Below are 26,484 nucleotides of genomic sequence, written 5' to 3' on the forward strand. Positions count from 1 at the left end.
CACTTTTTGTTTCATGCTGATAACTAGCTTGTTTTCTTGCAAAGAAGTTTCATTTTGTCTTTGGTAGTCCTTCTCTCTTAGGTTAATAGTTAGGGATAATTAGAGTGAAATAGCTTTGATAGACATTCAGCAAAAATTAAATACAGAAAAAATCATAAATGGTCCATATTAGGAGCCTGGGCGCCTAATATGGACCTGTGAAGCGGCGGCCTTCACGAATCACTGTAAAAAGCCCCCTATACTTCAAAATAACATGATACAACTTTGTGTGCAAGTCAGACTAATTAAAATTTGCTTTAGATTTATCTGTTTCGGGTTTATGAGAGCATTATTTGAAGCACACCAGGAAACTAAAGAAGCTTATCAAAAACAGAGTGAAAATAAGTGAAATTATCAACTTCCACGAAAAGGAGACTATTTGTTATATTTTTTTGAACTCTCGAGGGCTAGTTATAGGTTATTTTTAGCAAGCTTATTAATGAATTAATGAAAAAAGCCTTTAGCTTTTATTTTCTTCGATTTGTTGAAGGTGGTCCATATTAGGGGACGTACACGTACTTTGCGATTTTTTGTGTTTTTATATTTAGTCAAGTTTTGAGTGTAGAGCGATTCAGACTAAACTACTGGACCGATCTTTATGAAATTTGACATGAGAGTTCCTGGGTATGAAATCCCCGAACGTTTTTTTCATTTTTTTGATAAATGTCTTTGATGACGTCATATCCGGCTTTTCGTGAAAGTTGAGGCGGCACTGTCACGCCCTCATTTTTCAACCAAATTGGTTCAAATTTTGGTCAAGTAATCTTCGACGAAGCCCGGGGTTCGGTATTGCATTTCAGCTTGGTGGCTTAAAAATTAATTAATGACTTTGGTCATTAAAAATCTGAAAATTGTAAAAAAAAATAAAAATTTATAAAACGATCCAAATTTACGTTTATCTTATTCTCCATCATTTGCTGATTCCAAAAACATATAAATATGTTATATTCGGATTAAAAACAAGCTCTGAAAATTAAATATATAAAAATTATTATCAAAATTAAATTGTCCAAATCAATTTAAAAACACTTTCATCTTATTCCTTGTCAGTTCCTGATTCCAAAAACATATAGATATGATATGTTTGGATTAAAAACACGCTCAGAAAGTTAAAACAAAGAGAGGTACAGAAAAGCGTGCTATCCTTCTTAGCGCAACTACTACCCCGCTCTTCTTGTCAATTTCACTGCCTTTGCCATGAGCGGTGGACTGACGATGCTACGAGTATACGGTCTTGCTGAAAAATGGCAGCTACTTGACTAAATATTGTATTTTCGCCTTACGCGACTTGTTCAATATTGTCGCTTTCGCTCGCATTTCAATATCAGTCTAAACAAGTCGGGTAAGGCGAAAATACAACATTTAGTCAAGCTGTCGAACTCACAGAAGGATATAGCACGCTTTTCTGTACCTCTCTTCGTTTTAACTTTCTGAGCGTGTTTTTAATCCAAACATATCATATCTATATGTTTTTGGAATCAGGAACCGACAAGGAATAAGATGAAAGTGTTTTTAAATTGATTTCGAAAATTTAATTTTGATCATAAATTTTATATTTTTAATTTTCAGAGCTTGTTTTTAATCCAAATATAACATATTTATATGTTTTTGGAATCAGGAAATGATGAAAAATAAGATGAACGTAAATTTGGATCGTTTTATACCTTTTTTTTAATTTTTTTTTACAATTTTCAGATTTTTAATGACCAAAGTCATTAATTAATTTTTAAGCCACCAAGCTGAACTGCAATACCGAAGTCCGGTCTTCGTCGAAGATTGCTTGGCCAAAATTTCAATCAATTTGATTGAAAAATGAGGGTGCGACAGTGCCGCCTCAACTTTTACAAAAAGCCGGATATGACGTCATGAAAGACATTTATCGAAAAAACGAAAAAAACCATCCGGGGATATCATACCCAGGAACTCTCATGTAAAATTTCATAAAGATCGGTACAGTAGTTTAGTCTGAGTCGCTCTACACACACACACGCACAGACTGAGACAGACAGACACACACACATACACCACGACCTTCGTCTCGATTCCCCCATCCATGTTAAAACATTTAGTCAAAACTTGACTAAATGTAACAAGTCGCGTAAGGCGAAATTACTACATTTAGTCAAGCTGTGGAACTCACAGAATGAAACTGAACGCACTGCATTTTTTCACAATGACCGTAGTTCGCCGTTGTGCAAAACGGAGTGAAACTGACGAGCCGCTGTTCAGCGCGGTAGTGGTTTCGCTGTGCTGCATAGCACGCTTTTTTCTGCACCTCTGTTCGTTTGAACTTTCTGAGCGTGTTTGTAATTCAAACATATCATATCTATATGTTTTTGGAATCAGGAACCGACAAGGAATAAGATGAAATTGTTTTAAATCGATTTCGGAAATTTGATTTTGATAATAATTTTTATATTTTTAATTTTCAGACCTTGTTTTGAATCCGAATATAACATATTGATATGTTTTTGGAATCAGAAAATGATGAAGAATAAGATGAACGTAAATTTGGATCGTTTGAAAAAAAAAAATTTAATTACAATTTTCTGATTTTTAATGACCAAAGTCATCAATTAATTTTTACGCCACCAAGCTGAAATGCAATACCGAAGTCCGGCCTTCGTCGAAGATTGCTTGGCCAAAATTTCAATCAATTTGATCATGTGAAAAATGAGGGTGTGACAGTGCCGCCTCAACTTTTACAAAAAGCCGGATATGACGTCATCCAAGACAATTATCGAAAAAATGAAAAAAACCATCCGGGGATATCATACCCAGGAACTCTCATGTCAAATTTCATAAAGATCGGTCCAGTAGTTTACTCTCAATCGCTCTACACACACACACGCACACACACACACACACACACACACACACACACACACGCATGACACACACACACACACACACACACACACACACACACACACACACACACAGAGACACACATGTATACACCACGACCCTCGTGTCGATTCCCCCTCTATGTTAAAACATTTAGTCAAAACTTGACTAAATGTAAAAAGCAACTCCTTTACTCGTGTAAATCTGGCACGACACGCTGACTGAGCAAGCCATCATGCATGTATAGTATTCTCTCACTATCTGTTACACTAAAAGATGAGAATTGTTTTGTACTTTGTCCACTTCTATATAATTCAGCTAGACTGAGCTACTCAGTACTGCGTTTCTGACTGTAGAACTTATGACATGATTGATTACTATAGACGTTTATTTAACATTTAATGATTTAAAAAAAATGTCTTCACCGTTTATATAAATATATTAGAAGCTAGTACGTTAGAATTATATATAAGTTTGTGCTTTGGTGCTCTGCTATAGTTAGGTATCTTTTTAATTCTTTCTTATTTTTTACTCAGCAATTCCGGATATCTATAGTGATGCCAAGTGTGTTTTGTTGAGTGGAACACTGCTCGTTGTTGCAAAAATATCCGTATAAATATGTGATTAGATTAGTCCCCTCTCTGGGCGAGGGCTGGTTGAAAAAAAGCTCGTTATATTGCTTATGCCACAACCCTCGAAAAATAAAATTTGATTTGATTTGATTTGATTTGAAAGAGTTTGAACTTTGATACACCGATTTGCAAAAAAACCGAATATTCTCTAAAAATGTGCAACCGAATCTTTTTTGTGTTTATATTATACTGTTTTGAGTCATAAGTAGAGTTTTACGTCATTTGAGACGAGGAAATGGAAGTCTTTTTCGTGCAAAACGGACTACATCGCACGAGGCGAATGAGGACCAATCGCTTGCGTTACTCGCCCGAAGCGTCATCCGGGGAATCAATGGCAGCCAGCCTCGCTTTCGATGATTTCAACTGAATGTGTCCGCCATATTGGATCTTTTCTCGACGGAAAAATGTCTGTCGAGCAGCATTCCGTCACTCAGATTCAAGTTGATAATGTTGTGGGTAAGTAAAGAGATAGTCCGATTCTGGCAAAATATATTTTTATTTTTTGTACAATCTATTGACAGCGTACTGGTATGAAAAGGTGATGTAGTTCCGGAGGCCTGTGTACACTCTTCTGGCCTGGGCGCAATAATACGCATCAGTTCATTGAAAGTCATCCAAAGTCCGTATTCCTACTCCAACGATTCCCCCGCCAACCTCGAAGCTTTCTCACCACCATATAAGTTTTCGTTCCTACGGAGGGACTTACAGGAGATAGGAAAACAGAAGAAAAAACTTGACAGTAGAAAGGCTTGCTGGTCTAAGCTGAACCTCTCAAACCCACACACAAAATCAATTTCACTTTTTCGTACAAAAGCACACTTTGTACTTCTAGACTTTGCAATAAAATGTCAGTATCAAGTCTAGCTCCAGTACACAAACAAACAGAAAGTTGAACCAGATCATTGTGTTAACTGTCCTTAGTTGGGATCATAATACTTCATGTGTTCATTTACAATTAGTTCACTTCAGTGTACCAATAATTTGGTTTATTTGCTTTCCCACTCTAACTTTACTGCCACTCCTAGTGTTAGGTGTCAGTAGTTCTGAGACTGAAACTTGTGTTTAGACTTTAGGCCATCCTTATTTAAATCAAATGTATTGTTACTGTTAGTCCAGCACTGCATGTAGATTTACATCTCTGATCAGGTAAAACCGAGAGTTCCTTATCCTATTCCTATCACTTTGGTTTCATAGTCTCTTGAGTTTACAAACAGCAAATAAGACCTGTATTGGCAAGCATTCTTATCCTCACTGAAAGAAGTCACAAGGGGAGATCTGGTAAGAGGAACTAAAGCTAATCAGGCTTGAGACTGAGAGTCCTGCAGAAACTGGGTCATAACTTTAAGTAATGCAGTTCAGAACCACACAAAGTATAGATTTTACTTTTAGAGGATAATGTTCCCTCCCCTCCCCCCCCCCCCCTCCTCGACCCCCCCCCTCCCCCTGTACCATTTTTGTTTGTGGATCTGTATGTTAAAATCTCACAAAATTAGGATTTTCTCATGCCTACTGTTGGTGCGGTTTGAGTAATCATTATTGCCCAAGTAAAAATGTAAACAAAAACAACCAAACATAATAATTTACACATTTGGGTGGCCGAGTGGTAACGCACTTGCGCTCGGAATCGAGAGGTTGCGTGTTCGACCCTGGGTCAGGCCGCTATTTTCTCCCCCCTTTCCTAACCTAGGTGGTGGGTTCAAGTGCTAGTCTTTCGGATGAGACGAAAAACCGAGGTCCCTTCGTGTACACTACATTGGGGTGTGCACGTTAAAGATCCCACGATTGACAAAAGGGTCTTTCCTGGCAAAATTGTATAGGCATAGATAAAAATTGTCCACCAAATACCCGTGTGACTTGGAATAACAGGCCGTAAAAAGTAAACATTCGCCGTAATGGCTTGAGATTTACTGGCCGATGTGAATGCGTGATGTATTGTGTAAAAAATTCCATCTCACACGGCAGAAATTAATATGTAAATCGCCGTGAGCTCTTGTGAGAAGGGGCGATTAATAAATGTCCATTATTATTATTATTATTATTATTTTGTTTTCAGACTATGCACAATACATCGCACAGGTGGCCAACCTCCAGCTTGGGGAGGGGCTGCCAGATGGCACCACCGTTACTTTCATCGACCCATCTGCCTTTGAGAATGCACATGTCCTTGACCCTTCGACCTTGGAGATTCAGGGCGCCATCCAGATACCAAATTCGGTGAACGTTGAGCATGTCATCCTGGAACAGCCAATCCTGGAGCAGCTTACGGGCCTCCAATCTTCCATGGGATCTGTGGTCACTGCTGGTGACCACCATACGCTATCCTTTACGACGGCTGTGGAGTCCTTGCCAATGACCAGCGTGGTTGAGGCCGTGCAGTTGGACATCAAGCCTCCAGTCGGAAAGGTCTGCATTTTGTTTTTATTTTAGAGCTCTGAGATTTTTACTCATTTACTGTGAATCATGCATGCACTAAAAGTAAAAGTGTCCAACTGGGTACCCTGATAGCGTGCTAATGTTAATTTAACGTTAATTTAACGTTTGCATGGTTAGATTTTGGTTTACGGTTAGCATTAAACATTAAATTAACGTTTGCAGAAAAACGGTTATAAAGCAAACGTTAAATTAACGTTAGCAAGCAAACCGTTTTCATGGCAAACCTTTTTTAAACGTTAATTTAACGTTTGCCTGAAAACCAATATAAAACGGTTTGCCTTGAAACGTTAAAATAACGTTAAATAAACGTTGACACATAACCGTTCAAAATCAAACCAATTTCAAACGTTAACTCTTACCAGTTCGCTCCCTTACCCATCGTAAGCAAGCTTACGATGCCCTCCACACCTGTAGTTTTCCACTGACCAATTATCTAATTATAAAAAAAAATTGGTTATTTTACATTGGATGGGTCGGACAGTGGCTAAACTCATATGTTAGACACACTTTATGACAGAAACAAGCTGGGTTTTTGTTATAAGGAATGCATTATTAGGCCCCCCCCAAAAAAATAGTCTGTTAACGGTAACATAGGCCCAAAAAATAGGGTCGTTAGTTCGGCACTTTTTTTTTTTTTTTTTTTTTCCACAAAAACATATTTTTAAGTTATTTTGCCAAAAAAATAGATTTTTTTTTTTTTTTTTCTCCCCAAATGCCAAAAAAAAGTCTAGGGTCCCGCGAAAAAATAGGGCCATTGTGATAGCTGGGTTGGCTTGTTTAGACACTGACCTTCTTCCCAGGGGTCAATGACCCAGTTTTTGCTATGAGAGGTGGTTCCCCTGTCATAGATCTGAGAGAGGAAACACTTCCTGCACCGGGGTCAGTGACCGAGTTTAACCTATGGGGCGGTCTTTTTGATGTCTTGAGAGGAAACTTGGCCAGGGTAGTACCTAGTAGCTGAAACATGCATTATCACAAGTTGTTTGACTGGTACTCAGGCGGTCTCTTTGATTTTTAGTTAGCAGCATATCTAAAATAAACTGAACACAAAAAAAAGGCCTTCTTTGTGTTTGTCACGTGTTCCAAAAAATGGGCGTACAAATTTCAACAAAAATCATGTTGTCACCCCCATAACCTTTTTTACCTTAAAGATAGCACAATTATCTTTGCAAATATGAAAAGCTTATTCATTTTCCTTTCATTTGATATATAACTTTCTATATTTCATTTAAAATATGACCCCAGATAGCCACTCGGCAAGTAGGCACCAACAGCACTGTAAAATATGCCCTAAAACCCCCGAACTGGTAAGAGTTAATTTAATGTTTGCCCGAAAACAATTAAAAAACGGTTTGCACTGAAACGTTAAAAAAACGTAAAATAAACGTTGACACATAACCATTCAAAATCAAAGCAAAAGCAACACACACACAACAAAAATTTTTGTTATTGTTGTGGTGGTAACATTGACATTAACAAGCAACCAAAAAAAACAAACAAAAAAAATTGACAAAAAACAAACCTTTCAAAAAAATTTATTTGTTAAAAAAAAAACAACAACCAACAAACAAACCATAATGTAACGTTAAATTAACGTTAGTTTTATGTTTTGTGGCTAACGTTTCTTTCACGTTTTATGGCTAACCTTAAATTAACGTTAGATTTAGGTTAGTTTGCTCATGAAGATAAACGTTAAATTAACTTTAACATTTAACGTTAATTTAACGTTAATTTAACCAAAATAAAACCATAATATAACGTTAATTTAACGTTTACCGCTAATGTCAATTTGACCAAAATAAAAATATAATACAACGGCTGTTTGAACGTATTTTTCACGTTGAGTGCTAACATTAAAAAGAACACCCCCAAAAACATTGGGTCGTATTGGTTGAAACAGATTTGAATGCTTGGGTCCCACCCATTTTGGCAGTGTTCTCCTGCACACCAGAAATAAAAAAAGAAGCCGAGTCAGCCCAGACCATGCTGGCATATTGATGCATGTCTTCTTTTCCTGAAGTTTTGTGATACATTGTAATTTGTATACGTATATGATTTTATGGAAAAGATGCGAGTTTGTTAAGTTTGAAGTATAACTACAGTTGTGTTGTTGCATGTTTCAGGGCCCCTTCAACTGTTCTCAGTGTGACAAAGTGTTCAACAAGTACGGACAGCTTCAGCGGCATCTCAAAACACATGACGAGGACAAACCTCACAGGTAAGGAAACATAGAGAATACTGCATGGCTTGCTGTGTCATACAATATTAACACAAGTTTTTAAAATTTTTTATTGAAATGCGAGCTAAAGTGAGGTTTTCAATATTCGAAAAAGCAACGAATGTAAATATCATAAGACACAGCCACCAGCTTCATAACCAGAGCTGGACTCCAAGTGTAAAGGCAAACAAGAAGAAGATAAGACACAGCAAGCCATGTAGTATTATGTTTATCCTATAAATATACTGTACTTGGGTATCTTTTGCCCCAAACGTCCTTGAGTCAACACGTCCAAATTAAAAATGCGTCTAATGGAACCTAACTCTCTTCCAAAGCCTCATGAAATCTTTGACATCAAAGCAAAAAGATGTCACTCTAGAATGCATTAGCGTGACATGTACGTTATCAAAATTCTTCCAGTGGAAACAGCAAGAGCGAAAGTGTTTCCAGAATGACCTTTGTCTCAGTGACTTTGTCATCATGAGAAGTGAAAAATTAGGTCCCCACCAGACTAGTTTGACACGACCTCATTTATATGATATACCCACTAGTGAAGTGAACGATACTGTTATGTCATTAGTGGTCTCTCACGTATGTAGGATAAACATTATGTCCTGCACACCTTGGTCCTGGTGTGCAGTGCTGGACAAATCTTGAAAGAACTGCTTCCCATTTGTCAAGCGACTGTCTTTTTATTTGCCACAATGGTGGAAATGTGTGAAACTGGCTTGAGAATGTTACAATATGATAGTATTACAGAATTACAATTACAGAAAAGTGATATTCTCCTTTTTGTTCTTCCAACATTGTGCTAATACTTATTTGAAGTTTACTTGATCTACATCTAATGCAAGGTAATTTTTGTGCTACATGTGATTCATTAAATTGTGAAAGGTGCATGCAGTGCAGTGCTTCCTTCAACGTTGAAGACAACCTCACCCTCCATCTTGCCACCCACGTGCCAGAGGACGGTGAACCCATCTGTCCAGAATGTGGCAAGAAGTTTTCCCGCATTGCCAGCCTGAAGGCTCACATCATGCTTCATGAGAAGGAAGAGAATTTGATGTGTCCGGAATGTGGAGACGAGTTCAGTGTTCAGAGTCAGCTTGATCGTCACATGAACGAACACAGGCAGGAACACGAAGGCGCTCGTACCTATGCTTGTCGCCAGTGTGCTGCAGAGTACCCCAAACTGTCTGAGCTCAGAGAACACATGAAACAGCATTATAAAATCAAGTGAGTTGGTGTTTGTCATAATTTTGTGATACATGTGAATTTGTTGACAAAGTACTGTTTCTCAAAACTTCTGACATACAAATAACAATGGAAAAGTACAGTCAGTCTTAGCTGAATATAGTGTCCAAGGAAAACAGGCATCAAAGTTTATCATGAGCTCAGTGGCATTAATGCTGTAAAATGCTGTACATCTTTAAAACCAATGAACAGCTATAATGGTGACCTCCCATCTCAAAGGAACTGAGGTTTCCACTTAAACAGCTTTAAAGATGTGGTAACCAAAAAGTCAATCCAAGAGTAAAATAGAATGTATCTTGGTGAGAATATCTTGCACCAATCAAAATGATTTTTTAAAATCATTTAATTTTTGTTCTTGCAGAGCTTCCTTGTCCCACCGAACGTACAAGCGGAATATAGATCGCACTGGGTTCGGCCATCGCTGCAAGCATTGTGGGAAGACATTCCAAAAACCAAGCCAACTTCTCCGTCATGAACGCATACACACTGGTAGGTGATTTGTTGGTTATTCAATTTGTGGAGTGTGTGTGTGTTTTTTCCTGCTATTTTCTTCAGTTTATTGCTGTCTGTTATTTGAAAAACTGACAGTTGATATCTTGTGCTTCACCTTAAATATCAGTGCACAATAAAGTTCTGCTTAGAAAGGATTTAAACATTTTTTAAAGAAGTTTATTTTAGCTCACTTTGCCACACTGCTTTTTCTTTCAGATTGTATTTTTCATCTCTGTCTTGCAAAACCACCCCTCCCCTCACCCCCACTCACACAAGCTGAAACTTCTTTATACTGGTGTAATTGACACTTTTAGTCATAAAGCAGCATTACACACCACCTGCATCTTCTGGTCTTTAGTCTGGGAGCAGTTGCTTCCCTTGGCTTGTGATTTACAGGATGTGTGTTCAAAATGCCAGCTCCACTGTTTCGTCTGTCACTAACACATTAGAGGCCTTTTGTTCAATGCAAGTTGTGCAGTCGATTTTTTCTTCTGCATTGCAGGAGAAAGGCCTTTCAAGTGCCCAACATGTACCAAAACGTTCAACCAGAAAGGAGCACTGCAGGTTCACATGACCAAACACACCGGTGAACGTTCACACATGTGTCAGTTTTGTCCAGCCACCTTTGCTCAGAAGGGAAACCTTCGAGCACATATCCACGTGAGTTCATTGCCAGCAAAGCAATGTGTATTTTGTATTAGGATTATGTAGAGTTATTAATAACTTCCTCAAGAGAGAGCATTTTTGTCTGTGTGATGTGAGCAGAATGTACCATTGATTAACCCTGATGGTAGTAAGAGTTTTATCATTGTGGTTATCGCTAGTTTTTTTCAGTAATAGACAGAAAAAGTGCAACAAATAATTTTGAGTCTTGCCCTGAAAACAAGGTGTACAGAGATAGGCTAGGTGGAAATTTGCAAATACATTGAATGCTCCAGTTTTAATTGAGAGGGCATGAGATTTGTTAGCTGTAACCTTATGTTAATTGGTGATTTGACTTGGACATAATGCTTCCATAGTTGAATCAGATCTGCATAGAATCCCAGTGCATTCTGTTCCCTGTTTTCTATTTTCTTTCTTCAGCGTGTTCATGTTAATTGTTATTTGACTGGGGAATAGTTATGCTTCCGTTCTTGCATGAGATCTGTGTAAAATCCCCATGTTTTTGTTCTTCAGCGTGTGCACACGATGAACTCAACTGTGAATCAGAGCAGCTTTCAGTGTGAGGAGTGTAGCTGTGTCTTCAAGAAACTAGGATCTCTCAACGCTCACATCAGCCGCGCACACTCAGACCCATCGGTAAGGCTAGCCTGGCCAAGGTCCTGACCTTTTGTTGTGTTGAAATTAATAATTGATCTTGAAATGCTCAACCAAAGGCACACACTTTTATGGTTTTACTGTGGTTTTTTAATGCTGAGTTTAAAACTGTGTGGACACCCCACCCCGTAAGACATATGTTAATGTCAAAATGTTGTCTGCACATGTAGGCAGCACAGTAGTCCCATGAGTACAGCAGATCGTCAGGGTCAGCGTTTCTGATTATGTCACATTTGCCAAAGAATTATGGTACTTGGCAAGGTTGATTTCGCCTCAAGATACTTCAAGCTATGGTTTCTTAAGATGTGGTCTGGTATTCTCGGTCTTGTTTTTAGGTGACATTGAGACTAAGTCTCAGGTGACCATTCGTGTATGTTTTATTCAAATGTCAAAAATCTCATACAGTAAATTATTGAAACGTTTAATCAGTTCTTGATTTGGGAACCTCAGCAGTCAATCTGTTTCGGAATTTTAATTTTTTGTTCAGGTATATTGGCCTTTTTTTTTACTCACTGACCTGTGTTTTACCCCCAGGAGCTGCCGACACAGGTAGAGGTGCGTCACCCAGGTGAGCCGGACAAGGGGATGGGGGACAACATGATCCAGCAGCTGCTGGACTTCTCAGAGCAGGTGTCCAGTGCGGAAAACGGTCAACTGTCCACTCAGGATCCTGACGTCAGAGAGGCTGTACATGCTGCCCAGATGCACGACCAGGTGAGTTGACATAAATGTGGAGAACGTTTATCGGTCATCATGTTTGCCATTTGTTCAAACCAGCATTTGTTTGCAATAGACGATGCTCACAAATAACTTATTGTTATTGAGTCAAACTTTCCCGCGTGACATTATAGGCTAGTCACTAGCAAGGGGTGTGTCTGAAACACATGGACCAAAAGCATGTGTGGAAAGTTTGCTCCAAGAATAGCAAGAGTATTCACTCTTTGATAAGGCCAAAAAGAAAAATATGTCTGTTTCCGGTAACCCGACCGACCCTATTTTTAAGCGCCGACCCTTAAGTATTTTTTCGCTTTTCGCACCACAAAAAAAAAAAAAAAACCCCACCAAAAAAACGGGAGGTAATCGGTCGATGAGATTTCACAATCGAAGAGACTTACCTCCCGTTTCCGTGGTCACGCGAAAAAAACATGGCGGCCAATGACGCCGGGAATCCCTCTGAAAACGCAAGAAAAAGGTAAAAGAAAAAAATTAAATAAAAAATAAACATTAAAAAAACCGACCGACCGACCCTATTTTTTTCGGCGATGTTACCGGAAACAGACATATTTTCCTTTTTGGCCTAACTTATACTAAAGCTGACAGAGGTATTTCCGGAGTTTGCCTCTATTACACCAACTTGTCAAACCGTGTCTGAAACACTGTGATTTCATATATGTATTTGTCATAAAGTCATCAGTCAAACAATATCGGCCGGTATGTGTGACGAGGTGTTGATTTCAATTCTAGTATTTTGTGACACGACTTTTATGGGTACAATACTGGTGACCACAAACCCCTGCTTACCTCTGCTTAAATTTCAATTTTGTTTGGTTCTCATTTTTTTTCATGTATGAGAACTACTAACAGGTCTCAAAAAAATCACCAAAGAACTCTTATGGGTAATTGAAGACTTATTGTTGAGCAATGCTTCATGATGACCTGGAAGATTCAGATGAAAGAATATCAACGTGAAAGTGGTACCCATCATGAGAGGACACCTTTTGGACCAGCAGTCTCAGCAAAAGTTTGTATTTTTTCCTTTTATTTTCTCTAGCAAAGCAGTATGGCGGGTGCCTCAGACATCTTACAACAGGCACTGGAAAACAGCGGTCTGACGGGGCGAGTTCCAGAGAACGGACAGGAGGCGTCATTACCTCAAGCCTCGTCTTCTACATCTACATACACCAGCGGTGCTCCCAGGAGCACCATGACTATGACAATGCATGACACCGCCACCGGGATTACCAAGCGACACCTGATCAGAAAGGTGAGTTGTATGACATGAAATGAGTGTGTTTTGGGTTGAAACTTCACAAAATATGTGCAAAAACAGGCTGCTGTCATTTATTGTTGTCATGGGTGAAACTTGCTCTTGAGTGGCCAGGTTTACTTCCTGTAGAACTATATAGTGTATAGCTTTTCTGTCCCTAAATGCTGAGGGACTAATTTTAATTCATGTTGTCGTTTGGTTATCTGCTCCAAAGAACTTATATGAATGTTAACTTCTTTGGTTTGCTCTGGAGTAGGCAGGTTTTGCTAGTGTTTGTCTTTTCTGTCCCTATATGGCGAAGGACTGATTTCATTTTATGTTGTTGCTTGGTTATCTGCGCCAAGGGACTGATATATGAATGTTAACTTCTTTGTATCAAGGTGAATGGTGTTCGTTGGCACCAATGCACATACTGCGCTAAAGAGTTCAAGAAACCCAGCGACCTCGTTCGACACATTCGTATCCACACACACGAGAAACCCTACAAGTGTACTCAGTGTTTCCGCGCCTTTGCCGTCAAGTCCACGTTGACAGCCCATATCAAAACACACTCGGGCGTCAAGGACTACAAGTGTGATGAGTGTGGGAAACTGTTCTCAACTCAGGGAAGCCTCAAAGTTCATGTACGACTTCACACAGGTATGTTGCACTTTAGGTACTATGGGCCACTCTCTGAAAGTCTGGCTGAGATACAGTGCAACCCACCTTTTAAGACTCCCTTCTTTTTAAGGCCCTGTTTTCTCATATTTGTTGTTCATAACGTCTTTGAATTGACCTCCATTTTAAGACTCCCTCCATTTTAAGACTCCCTCCATTTTAAGACTCCCTCCATTTTAAGACTCCCTCCTTTTTAAGGCTCCCTCCTTTTTAAGGCTCCCTCCTTTTTAAGACTCCCTCCTTTTTAAGACTCCCTCCTTTTTAAGGCCTGATTTTTTCAGATTGTTGATGGTCTTGAAAGGGGGGTTCCACTACCTAACAGGCCAGGTGACTCAGCAAACTAGCCGGTGATCATTCATACATAAGGGTCTCTGGCTTCTGTGACATGCTTAGAAAGTTTTCACTATCTTTAAAAAAACACCAATCATGCTCTGTATTGTTGTCACTATATGATGGCAAACCCCCCGCGGGTTAGGGGGAGTCCCATATTAGTTGGGACGAGAAAGAATTTACCCGATGCTACCCAGCATGTCGTAAGAGGCGACTAACGGTTCTGTTTCTCCTTTTACCCTTGTTAAGTGTTTCTTGTATAGAATATAGTCAATGTTTGTAAAGATTTTAGTCAAGCAGTATGTAAGAAATGTTAAGTCTTTTGTACTGGAAACTTGCATTCTCCCAGTGAGGTCATATATTGTACTACGTTGCAAGCCCCTGGAGCAATTATTTGATTAGTGCTTTTGTGAACAAGAAACAATTAACAAGTGGCTCTATCCCATCTCCCCCCTTTCCCCTATCCCATCTCCCCCCTTTCCACGTCGCGATATAACCTTGAATGGTTGAAAACGACGTTAAACACCAAATAAAGAAAGAAAGATATGATGGCAAAGTTTTGCATGGATGGAATCATGTGAAGACAGTTTGAGACTATTTATGAACTGGTATCTATTTATTTGTTTGTCTGTTATGTTCACAACGTTCTGTTTGGTATTTTCTGCATTATTTCAAAAAAACTGACTTGGTGTGATCATATGTTTCCTTCATTATTGTGTGACTTCTTGCTCTTTGTCATAGAATGTGATTTATTCCCTGCAAAGAAAGGTCTTCATCAAATTCCTCTATGCTTCAGGTGCCAAACCTTTTGACTGTTCCCACTGTGACAAGAAGTTCCGTACCTCAGCCCATCGCAAGTCCCATGTGATGTCCCATTTTCGGGACCCCAACAATCAGTCTCATCCCCGTCCCAGACGTGTCTTCAAACGCTCGGCTCGCAATGAAATGCTGCCAGATATTCCCATGCAGGAACCCATCCTTATCACTGACACAGGTATGGACATTAAATATTGAAAAAGAGCACAGTATTTACAGAAGATAGATTCGCGAGTTTGGTCTTGAAATAGACCGTCTTTTACTTTTGTCTGTAGTGACGATACAATGTAGAAATGTGGTATTTTGTTACTGCCTTGGTACAATTATTCTGAAAACACCGATTCTGAAGAAGGAAGACTGTTGAAAAACAATACCATATTTGAGGGATTACAAGACGCACCGTTTTATAAGCCGCACCTCCGACTTTTAACACAAAAATTGGGACGAGCCACGTATAAGCCGCGTCACTATATTAGCCGCCGTCGAAAAAAATATAATCAGATTGTGTCAATCAATCAAAACAACCGGGCAAACGAAAGTACGGTATTTGGCGAAATCGGCTCCGAGAATAAACAAGTGAAACAAAGAAGAAAAGTGAAAAAGTTTGAAGAAAAATATCACACACACAATTTGTAACCAACACACACATGTAGTCCCGCCCGGAATAAGCTTTTTTGGGATGATTTACGACTTTTGCGCACATTTCGAGCAGACAAAAACACAACATGGCGGCTCTCGCTCCCCCAACTATCACGAGACACAAAAAAACGAAATCGCGCGCGCGCAAGATCCTGATACATCCGGTGTTTCTCTGTACGCTATCTTGTCACGACGACTTGTTGACAAACGAAGATTCGCGAAAGAAAGAGAAAAGCGCCGAGTCTTGAGTAGAGAGCTAATAAAGTACCGGTAATCGCTAATCGAGCGAAATGAAAATCCGCGGCGACTTCCATTAGGTGAATGCTATTCAATTTTATGTAACGTTTTAGCCGCATCTTTTTATAAGCCGCAATGCGATTTTTTTTGAAAAAAAGTTGCGGCTTGTAGTCCGTCAAATACGGTAGGTTCACAATGTATTTTGTGGATTTCCATGTGAAAAATTCAACAAAAGCATAACGATCAGTTGCTGAAATCTCATTACTTCGTGTCTTTTTCCGCCTAGATAAGTGTTTTCAACATTTGAAACAGCAGATTTATGAGCATATTGTGAATGAATGAGTATGTCAATCATATTGTTTTCTGGCTCTAGTCAGACCTGTAGAGGCTTGGGTTTTCTTTGACAGATTCTGTCCAGGTTAAAGAAACCCTGTTTAACCCTTGCAGCTCTGATGTCACAATTTAACGACGGCATATCTCAGCACTGATGCCACTTGATTTACTTTTCAGATGAAAAAATGGCTTTTAAGCTTTCATCAACAATGAGCATGTCAATTATTGTCCACTCAGTACTGGTTTTAAAGATACAAGCAGGTGAAGGCTAAAAACAAAGGTTTTGTTGGGCTGGTACTGGTAGTACAATCGAACCTGCCCGGGCGACCACCTCTTGATAGCGACCACCTGGCCGTTACAACCCAACAGGATCCCTGACGAGGTTCTTTCCTATATAATTCACCTTTTCATAACGACCACTTTTGGTTGGTCTTGTGGGTCGTAATAGACAGGTTCGACTGTACTATAAAAATCTGCTAGAACAGTAGAAGTGGAAGGGATGGGACTGAAAGGTGAAATGTATTTGCAGGCCTCATCCAGCAGCTCCCCAGACACTCCATGTTTCACCAATACCTGGGAGAGGGCAGCAGTGCTGATCGACCCTACAAGTGTTCATACTGTCAGCGTGGCTTCAAGAAGTCTAGTCATCTCAAACAACATGTCCGATCTCATACGGGTAAGGTGTTGTGCTTTGAGGGTATATTTTGTTGTTAGCCAAGTTTGAAGTATGTTTCATGGTTCTAGCTGTTTATCTTTGAGATCCACAATTTCATTTGATTTACTCTTTATTTTAAAGGGAGAAGTGGTGTGTTGAAGTTTTTTTGTACTTCATTCACAAGCAAACATCAGCCAATCCTCTACAGCAGCATCTTTTGGCATCTTGGTATTTTTTTAACAAGAAATAAAATGTGTATCGTTGTTTTTGAAAATGAGGATGAGACAGGTGGACTAATGAATCTGTGTATGTCAAAGTAAAAAAAACAACAACAACCAACTACCAATCTCTTTTCCTTCCCTTATATGGAGCAGGTTCTGATCCTTGGATCAGCAACACTGCAGAAAGATGCATTTACTGGGATGCCACAAGCTCTATCTACAACAAAATATATAAAAAAAAGAATGGTAGGTAATTGGAACGTTTGTTATTGACAAAACAAAACGTTACATTTACCTTCTCTTTTCTTCTTTTTTTGTCAATAATAAACGTTCCAATTACCTACCATTCTTGTTTTTTGATTCTGAATTTTGGAACGTTTGCAGTATATCTGTTGTTGGATTATTTCTGTCCACGACAACATCCAACATTTGTATTTGTGTATTTCAGGCGAGAAACTGTTCCGCTGTTCCCAGTGCCTGCCACAAGCTCTAGCCACGACAACATCCAAGATTTGTATTTGTGTATTTCAGGCGAGAAACTGTTCCGCTGTTCCCAGTGCCTGCCACAAGCTCTATCCACGACAACATCCAACATTTGTATTTGTGTATTTCAGGCGAGAAACTGTTCCGCTGTTCACAGTGCCTGCAACAAGCTCTATCCACGACAACATCCAACATTTGTATTTGTGTATTTCAGGCGAGAAACTGTTCCGCTGTTCACAGTGCCTGCAACAAGCTCTATCCACGACAACATCCAACATTTGTATTTGTGTATTTCAGGCGAGAAACTGTTCCGCTGTTCACAGTGCCTGCCACAAGCTCTATCCACGACAACATCCAACATTTGTATTTGTGTATTTCAGGCGAGAAACTGTTCCGCTGTTCACAGTGCCTGCCACAAGCTCTATCCACGACAACATCCAACATTTGTATTTGTGTATTTCAGGCGAGAAACTGTTCCGCTGTTCCCAGTGCCTGCCACAAGCTCTATCTACGACAACATCCAACATTTGTATTTGTGTATTTCAGGCGAGAAACCGTTCCGCTGTTCCCAGTGCCTGCACAGCTTTGTGTCGAGCGGTGTCCTGAAAGCCCACGCCAAAACTCACTTAGGCGTCAAGAGTTACAAGTGCCTGGTTTGTGACACGGGCTTTACCACCAACGGCTCTCTCAAACGCCACATGTCAACCCACAGTGAAGTGCGACCCTTCATGTGTCCCTACTGCCAGAAGACCTTCAAGACCTCCGTCAACTGCAAGAAGCACATGAAGACTCACCGGTGAGTGTTTCTTGGGAGACAAATAATGAGGAAGACGGAGAATATCTTGTCTGTCTGCACATTTGCCATGTTCATTCCTTTTTGCCAAAACAAACGGAGACAGACATTAGTAACACATCTTTTTGTTCCCTGTTGCAACTTTTCCTTATGGTGTATTATCCAACCAAAGTATCCCCTTATGATTTTTTAGAACTATGAATTGTAGCTTCTGCAAAACAGTGATGAGGAGATGGTTATGATTTTTTTTTCCTTACTCTGACCTTTTCAGTCATGAAGTGAGTATGCAGTCCTTGCAAGACGCAGGACAGACAGTGGGGGCCGATGTGGTGGAAGAGGTAGGCGTGGTGGACAACGAAGAATCTGTTACCACCGGCAACGACACGGATCTTGTCCAATCACAAGGCACCGCTGATTTGACAGGCCTGCAACAGGGCGACATGGGAGGGACGACTATCTCTCAGCATGACTTGCAGAACTCGGCCTTGACCGACCCTTTCACTGGCGCAGTGTTAGACCAGTCTATGCAACAGACTCTGAATCAACAGGTATGAAAACTTATCTCAGTGTTTGTGTTGTGAGCATGCTTTTACCAGGAGCAAATTTCTAGTGATTCTTGCAAGTTTCAAAAGACTTCAGCGTTCTTTCTGTAGTTTGGAATAACCAGAAACTAATCTGTTGACTGAATCCAGATGTTTTACTGGTGTCTGTCTTGTGTAAACTATAACTCGGGGAATCACAAGAGTAGAGCAGACAAAATTGCTGCTTGTCTAGAAACCACTTGTCATTGAGATTGAACTTGGCTGGTGGAGGAAGTGAGTGTCTGTAGACATGAAAGTTAAACTCGGAGGGGGAAAAAAAGAAGGAAAGAACACAAAACAAAAGCAAAATGTGAAGATATGAAATATGTATTTATGTGTGTTTTGTAGCTGTATATTTAACAGCAGTCTTGCTGACCATACTAACTTCTTCTTCTTCTGCAGTCATGGGCTAAAACTCCAACGTACTCATGATTTTGCATAAGTGGGTTTTTATGTGTATGGCGTTTTTTCCTAGGCCGTTAAGGCAGCCCTACTCTGATTTCAGGGATGCCCATTCTTACCGAACCTTTGCACTTTTTCTTGTGACAGGTGTTTGGCCAGCAGCAGAACTTCAACCAGACGTTCACTCTCAACAGTCAGCAGAGCTTCGGTCAGCTCAACCCCCAGCTTCAGCAGCAACTGACCGACCAGCTCCACACGCCAATGTCCTCCGCCCAGCTGGGCACCGCCCTTAACGCTCCGCTCAACACCACGACCCTGACCGCCGCCCTCAACGCACCCATGACCAGTCAGGGTCAGACCCTCAACACCATGCAGCAGAACCAGTTTACATTCCAGGTTAGTCACAGTCGGAGAAGGTTGCAGAGATCTTGTTATGTATTTTCTACGGCAGATTAATCCATGGCCATGGTGGTTTTAGAAAATTGGTTTTAATTCAGGGCATTCTTTGACTTCACCTTTCCAGCACCGTCAATAAGTTTGGTGGCTGGGCTCAAAATGACAGCAAAGTTTTTGGCAGTTTTAAATTATTTAAGAGCGTTTCGCTGACAGCTGACACCAAAGGATGTCACTTGAAACTGTGAGAAATTGTGAGTCTGGAGGAACATGAACATTTCAGTAACAGAATTGGATATATTTAAAAGCTGTGGAAAAGAAGACAGGCATGTTTATCACAAGTGTCATATTACATCCATGTAATTCTCTCAAAATCTCTCCCTTATATATCTCCCTTTCACAAAAGAAGAATTCCAAAATAGTTTTCTTACACAAACTTGCTGAAATATATTTAGAGATGGATAGCTTATACATTACAAATAGTTTCTGTCTAAATACATGCTGAGGTATTTTCAAACAATGGATTTGTTTAGTACGGATAGTGTCTGTCAACATGCGTACTGAAATATGTTGAGGAAAATGGATTGTGTGCGTGTACATTACAGACTCAGCAAATAGACATCAGTGGGTTGAACGCCAGTTTTGCCCAGACAGCGACACTCGACAATCCAGACATGTCTGCCGCAGGCCCCACCATGCCCAATGTTCTACAGCCTGGGTAAGAAACGTTTTCACTCTTTGAACTGTCAACATGGAACTTTCTAGTTGTAAATTGAGAGTGCGCTGAAAATGATATGATTTAGAACGCTTACCGGGCGGGGATGTAGCTCAGTCCGTAGCGCGCTGGATTTGTATTCAGTTGGCCGCTGTCAGCGTGAGTTCGTCCCCACGTTCGGCGAGAGATTTATTTCTCAGAGTCAACTTTGTGTGCAGACTCTCCTCGGTGTCCGAACACCCCCGTGTGTACACGCAAACACAAGACCAAGTGCGCACGAAAAAGATCCTGTAATCCATGTCAGAGTTCGGTGGGTTATAGAAACACGAAAATACCCAGCATGCTTCCTCCGAAAACGGCGTATGGCTGCCTAAATGGCGGGGTAAAAAACGGTCATACACGTAAAATTCCACTCGTGCAAAAAACACGAGTGTACGTGGGAGTTTCAGCCCACGAATGCAGAAGAAGAAGAAGAAGAACGCTTACTTCCCTTTGTTATCACTTGGCTATGGTATAAACTTGTCTTTCTGTGTAGACTTTTGCTTTGTTCAGTTTCTTTAGTTGTTTTATGAATAAGTAATTTATTAATGGATACAGTTTCATGACCCTGTTGTCCCAGATATTCTGTTGATAACCTCTGTAAATTTAAGCCCATTTTCAGACTCCTCAGATTTTTGGAGCTCTTAAAAGGGGGGTCCATTGTTATTGAATTCCAATGTGTTTATTGCAGTGACGTGGCCCAAGCAGAACTGGAGGAGGTGGAGACAGAAGACATGCCTGAAGTGGAGGCGGTGCCTCACCCACAGGCTGTGTTCGTCGAAGAGTTTGAGTGTGGCCACTGCGGCAAGACCTTTGCCAAGGCCAGGATTCTCAAGCAGCACATGTTGTCACACACAAGTACGTGAGCATGCATCTATCTGCAGGGTGTTCTCTTGTATCTGAGTGTGTGTGTGTGTATTTGTGTGTGTGTGTGTGTGTGTGTGTGTGTGTGTGTGTGTGTGTGTGTGTGTGTGTGTGTGTGTGTGTGAGTGTATGTGTGTGTGTGTTTGTGTGAGTGTATTTGTGCGTGTGTGTCAGGAAGTCAGTGTTAATTCCAGAACCTGTATTTTTATATATATATTTGACCCTGCTTTATGCAAAACTTAAGCAGTCCGCGGTTAAAACTTTGAGGGCAGTAGCTTTGTGCTGACTTGCGCCGTATTGTGGGAAATGTTTTTCGACAGATTTGAGACCACACAAATGCCGCCAGTGCCCTCGCAGCTTTGCCACTTTGTCGTCCCTGAGAATGCACAGCAGAAGTCACACCAACCGACAACAAGTTAGCTGCGACGTGTGTGGAGCAACTTTTGGCACCAGCGGTGCTCTCAACCGCCACATGTCAAGCCACCATGATCAGGGTCAGGTGAAGTGCCCCTTGTGCCCAGAGGTCTTACGATTGCCCAGCCTCCTCAAACGCCACATCAAACACTCCCACCCCAGAGATGTTATCGTCCAGGCTGCAGGTGGGTTTTTGCTTTGCTTTGAAGAAAGGATCACTTGGTTTTTTCTTCTTTTGCGTTCCCTAAGAATCACTGGAAATATGTTCTCTTTCAAAGGCACAGTAATTCCTGAAAAAACACACTTTTGCTAACTATCAGATGTGGCCAGGCTTTTTACATAGGATAGGACCATCCCTCATTATGAGATTAGTGTTTCAGGCCTCTGCCTCACTTCTGCCCACAAAATGTTGTCTATCATTTTTGCTTAATTTATCTTCTTTCTTTCATACAACTCACCTGATAAACTGAATATGCTTATTGAAGTACAGGCTTCAGTGAAATATGTTTCCTTTACAAAATCTAGTTTTAGAGATTTGACTTTGTCTTTGACAAGAGCGGAGTAACAGCAGTCTCACATTCAGTAGGGCCACAAGCCTTGCCGTTTCAGTGAAACATGAGTCATGGTCTGTTGCAAATAAAAGAAAAGAAAAATGTGCAAGTTATCTGGGTAGCACTAGCAGGCTTCAGGAACTTTGGCTTAATGTGGTCACTCACAGTCCTAGGGTCTGTTTTAGTGGGTTGCCTCCCTTGTCTTGTCTCATCTGTTTTTACTTGACTAGTCTTAGAATTCAGTTTGTAAATGTGGCGTGCTGGGATAGATGCCTGCAACTGGGTGGTTGATTTGCATACATTGGATTTGACTGTACAGTACTTCAGAGCCAGATGCTGTGAGACCGGAGCATCCTGTTTACTATTTTGAAAATGCTGCCACCATAACCCACTGAACTCTGACTTGGATTATAGGATCTTTTCCGTGTGTACTTGGTCTTGTGCTTGAATGAACATACGAAGGGGGATAAGGCACTAGCAGGTCTGCACATGAGTTGTGAGATCGTAAAAATCTCCACTCTTAACCCATCAGGCGAGGCCTGGATTCAAACAATCAACCTCACGCGTGGGAGGCTGGGGTCTTAGCCACTGGGCCTTTGCGCATGCCTTTAGACTACAGACTGTACTGCACTTCAAAATAAGCTGAAAAGACATGTTGACATATTCCCTTTCCAAACACTTTCTTCTTTTGCATGTTGGAACAGAAGACGAAGAGAACCTGGCCCCTCGACGCACAAGGACGGCTGAGGTGATTGAAGTGAACGAGGATCAGACTGACCAGCTTGCCAAGAACACCAACCCTGAGCAGATGTCCGTGTCCGAGAGGATTCTCGTTGAGTCTGCTTCAGAAAGAGATCGTGTAAGTTAAGTTAGAGTAAGCCTTGTTTGATGCACGTTAAAGGCACAGTGCGCCTCCCGTAAACCATCACAGATACTGTCAGGCTTTTACACACAGTACAAACACCCTTCCATTTGAACGCTCACCAAATGGGAACATCCTAGGTGCCCTACGTAAAGAGCAAGCAATTTTCAAAGAATTGCGTGGTTTATCTTACCCCTGAGCCATCGTGAACCCGTGTGATCCAGTTTCCCTTTTTCACAATGTAGTCGTCAGTTAGTAATTTGAATGCAACTCTGTGCCTTTAAGGAGTGTTCATTTTAATGGACTGTATGTTACTTTTGTGTGTGCACTACACTTCACCACCCCCCCCCCTATTAAGACCCCCCCCCCCCCCCCCCCCCCTAATTTTAGGACTTCCTACATTATAAGACCTTGATTTTTCACATATTCTGTTCATTTACCTCCATTTTGAGAATTATTCTTTTTTAAAACCTGATTTTGATATTTTTTAAGTCGCACTGTACACCGCTAAGGAATACAGCCTTTGTCCCTTGGAAAAACCTGGAGCCTACAGTAACTTACGTTGCAGCAACCGACGTCTGCATTTAAGCTATTGATGATGGAGACGAAAGGGCATAATTGATATGTTGTCTTCTGCATCAGGTGAAGCGTGAACGAGAGGCCAAGTTGCAGCAAGACCTGTTCAGACACGAACACCAGTGCCAGCACTGCCACAAGTCTTTCAAGAAACCCAGCGACCTCCAGCGACACATCCGTATACACACAGGAGAGAAACCCTTTGTGTGCCACATCTGTAACCGCTCTTTCACGGTCAAGTCCACTCTCGACAGTCACATGAGGACCCATAAACCTAGTGAGTTTTGTTGTGGGGTGGAGGAGGGAGCATGGGGAGACGGGAAGATAGAAAGCAAGGGAGTGTGTTTGCTTTGTGAGTGCGAACATATGTATATGTGTGTATTGCGTCAGTGTGTATGTACTGTGTCAGTGTGTGTTGTGTCAGTTTGTGTGTGTGTGTGTGTGTGTGTTTTCTGCATGCGTATGTGCATGTGTGTTAGGAAACGCTACCGTTGCTGAACTTTGGTTCGGTTTTGTGTGTTGCATGTAGTTGACTTATTTGTACTTTGTGGGAAAGTACCGATATTATATTTTGTAAACACAATATTTATGCTTGGACGAGAATGCAGGTGAACTTTCTAGTCCTGTCAAAACAAGTTGTTTACCATGCTGTTTTAGTGTGAGTTCGTGGCGTTCGATCGGATTAAGGGCGTCGGCACCTTTTGATGTACGTCACAGAGAACGTCACCATTCTGGTCCATGGGCGGTTCGCATATAATGTAGTTGTATCATGTTCGGTCTGGAATATTCTCGAGATTGAGTATTTGCTATATATGCCAGCGCGATTTGAATGTTAAAAAAGCTTCTATTTGAGTTCTGCTAGTTGTGCAGTTGTATGTATTGAATGCTGAATAAATCCTCGAACTCAATTTGACGAGTTGTTTTCTGCTGCTGCGAAGACGGGCGACGTAGAATAAAAGAACACAACTATACGGCGTTTGAGAACTTGTGGCAATCTCAAGTGTCGTGTAACAATTGGGGGCCAAGCCGGGATCTACGTTTAACGCCAAGGGTTTTCCAGCAACAAAGACAGTCAAGACAGTCACAGGAGGTAGCCATCAATCGGGTGTATCCTGAGGGATCAGTATTGAGACTACGGAACCGTGGATTCGGTGTGACTGGTGAAGAGTTTGGTAATCGCCGCAGCTCGGTACGGTGAGCGACGCCGGAGTGTATCGGGATTACAGAGGTTAGCTGCCGTTTGGACGAGACGGACTTCGTCGCGGAGCTAGTGCATTAATACTACGAAATACGACTGAGGTACGTCGTGTACGTATCGTGAGCAGAGTGCGCCGTCACGTTAGACGAGGAGGGTGGCAGCCTGCGTCTACGAAGGTGAACAGCGACGAGAGAAGCATCGGAGGTGCAGTAGAGACTGTGTTCTTTAGAAGACTACATTCGTCTACGTTCGGGGCTGTGAAAGAATACAGACGAACGCACCGGAAAAGACCAGAATGGCTGAGTTCTGGGCAAAAGGAATTGAACTGGGACTAAAAGGCAAGCAGTTGACGGAGTTCGTCGAGTCCCAGACACGACTGCTGGCGCAGCGTGAAGAAAGACAAGCGCAGCGTGAGCGAGAAGAAAAAGAAAGACAAGCGCAGCGTGAGCGAGAAGAAAAAGAAAGACAAGCGCATCGTGAAGAAAGACAAGCGCAGCGTGAGCGTGAAGAACGACAAGCGCAGCGTGAGCGTGAAGAAAGAGAAAGAGAAGCACAGCGTGAAGAAAGGAAAATGGAGCTGAAACGCGTAGAGCTCCAGATAGAAATGGAGACCAAGCGCTTAGAGCTTCAGACAGAAATGGTGCGTGTTCAAAATGAGCACGCGGCACCACGCCAAAGAGATAACCAGCAGCAAATGCTACACAGGGCACCGAAACTTCCAGCATTCGCTGACGGGAAGGACCAGATCGACTGCTACCTTGCAAGATTCGAGAGGTTCGCTGAGAGTGCTAGATGGCAGCGCGACGACTGGGCGATTCAACTCAGCGCACATTTGACTGGGGCAGCACTTGAGGTCTACACTAGACTCTCAAACGATGACGCCAGAGACTATGATGTACTGAAGGAAGCTCTGTTGCGTTGCTACAACTTCACTGAAAGGGGCTACCGTCAACGCTTCCGCGAATGCCAGCCATTGTCTGGAGAGACACCGAGCCAGTTTGTGGAGCGCCTGTCGTCATACCTGCAGAAGTGGGTGGAGTTATCAGGTGAAGAGCAGTCATACGAGAGTCTGCGGGACTTGATCGTGAAGGAGCAGTTCCTTAATGCCTGCCCGAAGGACCTGGCGACCCGCTTGGAAGAGCAAAAACTGCGGGGTTTGAAGGACATTACTGATGCTGCTGAGCGTTATCTCATTGCTCATGGAAGGACCCTGGGGACGTCAAAGTCATCAAAACCTTTCCAGAAGAGCGGGAACCAGGGAAACCAACCTGCCAAGGGACAAACTGAGTCCGCACCATCATCCAACGAAGGGCAGAACATAACATGTTTCCATTGCAATGCCAAGGGCCACCGAGTCGCCAACTGTCCCCAAAAGAAAAATAACGGACATGTCAATGACAAAGCGCAAGAACATCGACGGAGATATTACGACAACAAGGGGCAAACGAGTGGCTCGAACCAACAAGTATGTGCGAGCAGCGTCATACTTCCAAGGGCTGCCGAGCA

At 41.5% G+C, this 26,484-nt stretch overlaps 1 protein-coding gene across 1 annotated transcript in view; it reads left to right on the forward strand.

Annotated features, from left to right (window-relative positions):
• Positions 1 to 3,877: 3,877 nt before the first annotated feature.
• Positions 3,878 to 26,484, forward strand: part of LOC138969456 (zinc finger protein 236-like) — a 34,271-nt gene continuing 11,664 nt past the window's right edge. The window contains exons 1-20 of the mRNA XM_070342248.1: positions 3,878 to 3,974; positions 5,572 to 5,921; positions 8,075 to 8,169; positions 9,064 to 9,405; positions 9,785 to 9,912; positions 10,418 to 10,575; positions 11,092 to 11,214; positions 11,767 to 11,946; positions 13,004 to 13,216; positions 13,600 to 13,858; positions 15,003 to 15,200; positions 16,761 to 16,907; positions 18,137 to 18,386; positions 18,655 to 18,931; positions 19,514 to 19,762; positions 20,365 to 20,477; positions 21,205 to 21,371; positions 21,698 to 21,976; positions 23,047 to 23,201; positions 23,847 to 24,057. Coding sequence (XP_070198349.1) covers positions 3,923 to 3,974; positions 5,572 to 5,921; positions 8,075 to 8,169; positions 9,064 to 9,405; positions 9,785 to 9,912; positions 10,418 to 10,575; positions 11,092 to 11,214; positions 11,767 to 11,946; positions 13,004 to 13,216; positions 13,600 to 13,858; positions 15,003 to 15,200; positions 16,761 to 16,907; positions 18,137 to 18,386; positions 18,655 to 18,931; positions 19,514 to 19,762; positions 20,365 to 20,477; positions 21,205 to 21,371; positions 21,698 to 21,976; positions 23,047 to 23,201; positions 23,847 to 24,057 — 3,946 coding nt within the window. The 5' untranslated portion in view covers positions 3,878 to 3,922. The remainder of the gene's footprint in view (positions 3,975 to 5,571; positions 5,922 to 8,074; positions 8,170 to 9,063; positions 9,406 to 9,784; positions 9,913 to 10,417; positions 10,576 to 11,091; positions 11,215 to 11,766; positions 11,947 to 13,003; positions 13,217 to 13,599; positions 13,859 to 15,002; positions 15,201 to 16,760; positions 16,908 to 18,136; positions 18,387 to 18,654; positions 18,932 to 19,513; positions 19,763 to 20,364; positions 20,478 to 21,204; positions 21,372 to 21,697; positions 21,977 to 23,046; positions 23,202 to 23,846; positions 24,058 to 26,484) is intronic.

The sequence above is a fragment of the Littorina saxatilis genome, linkage group LG1, assembly GCF_037325665.1.
Source record: "Littorina saxatilis isolate snail1 linkage group LG1, US_GU_Lsax_2.0, whole genome shotgun sequence".
NCBI classification, from domain to species: domain Eukaryota; kingdom Metazoa; phylum Mollusca; class Gastropoda; order Littorinimorpha; family Littorinidae; genus Littorina; species Littorina saxatilis.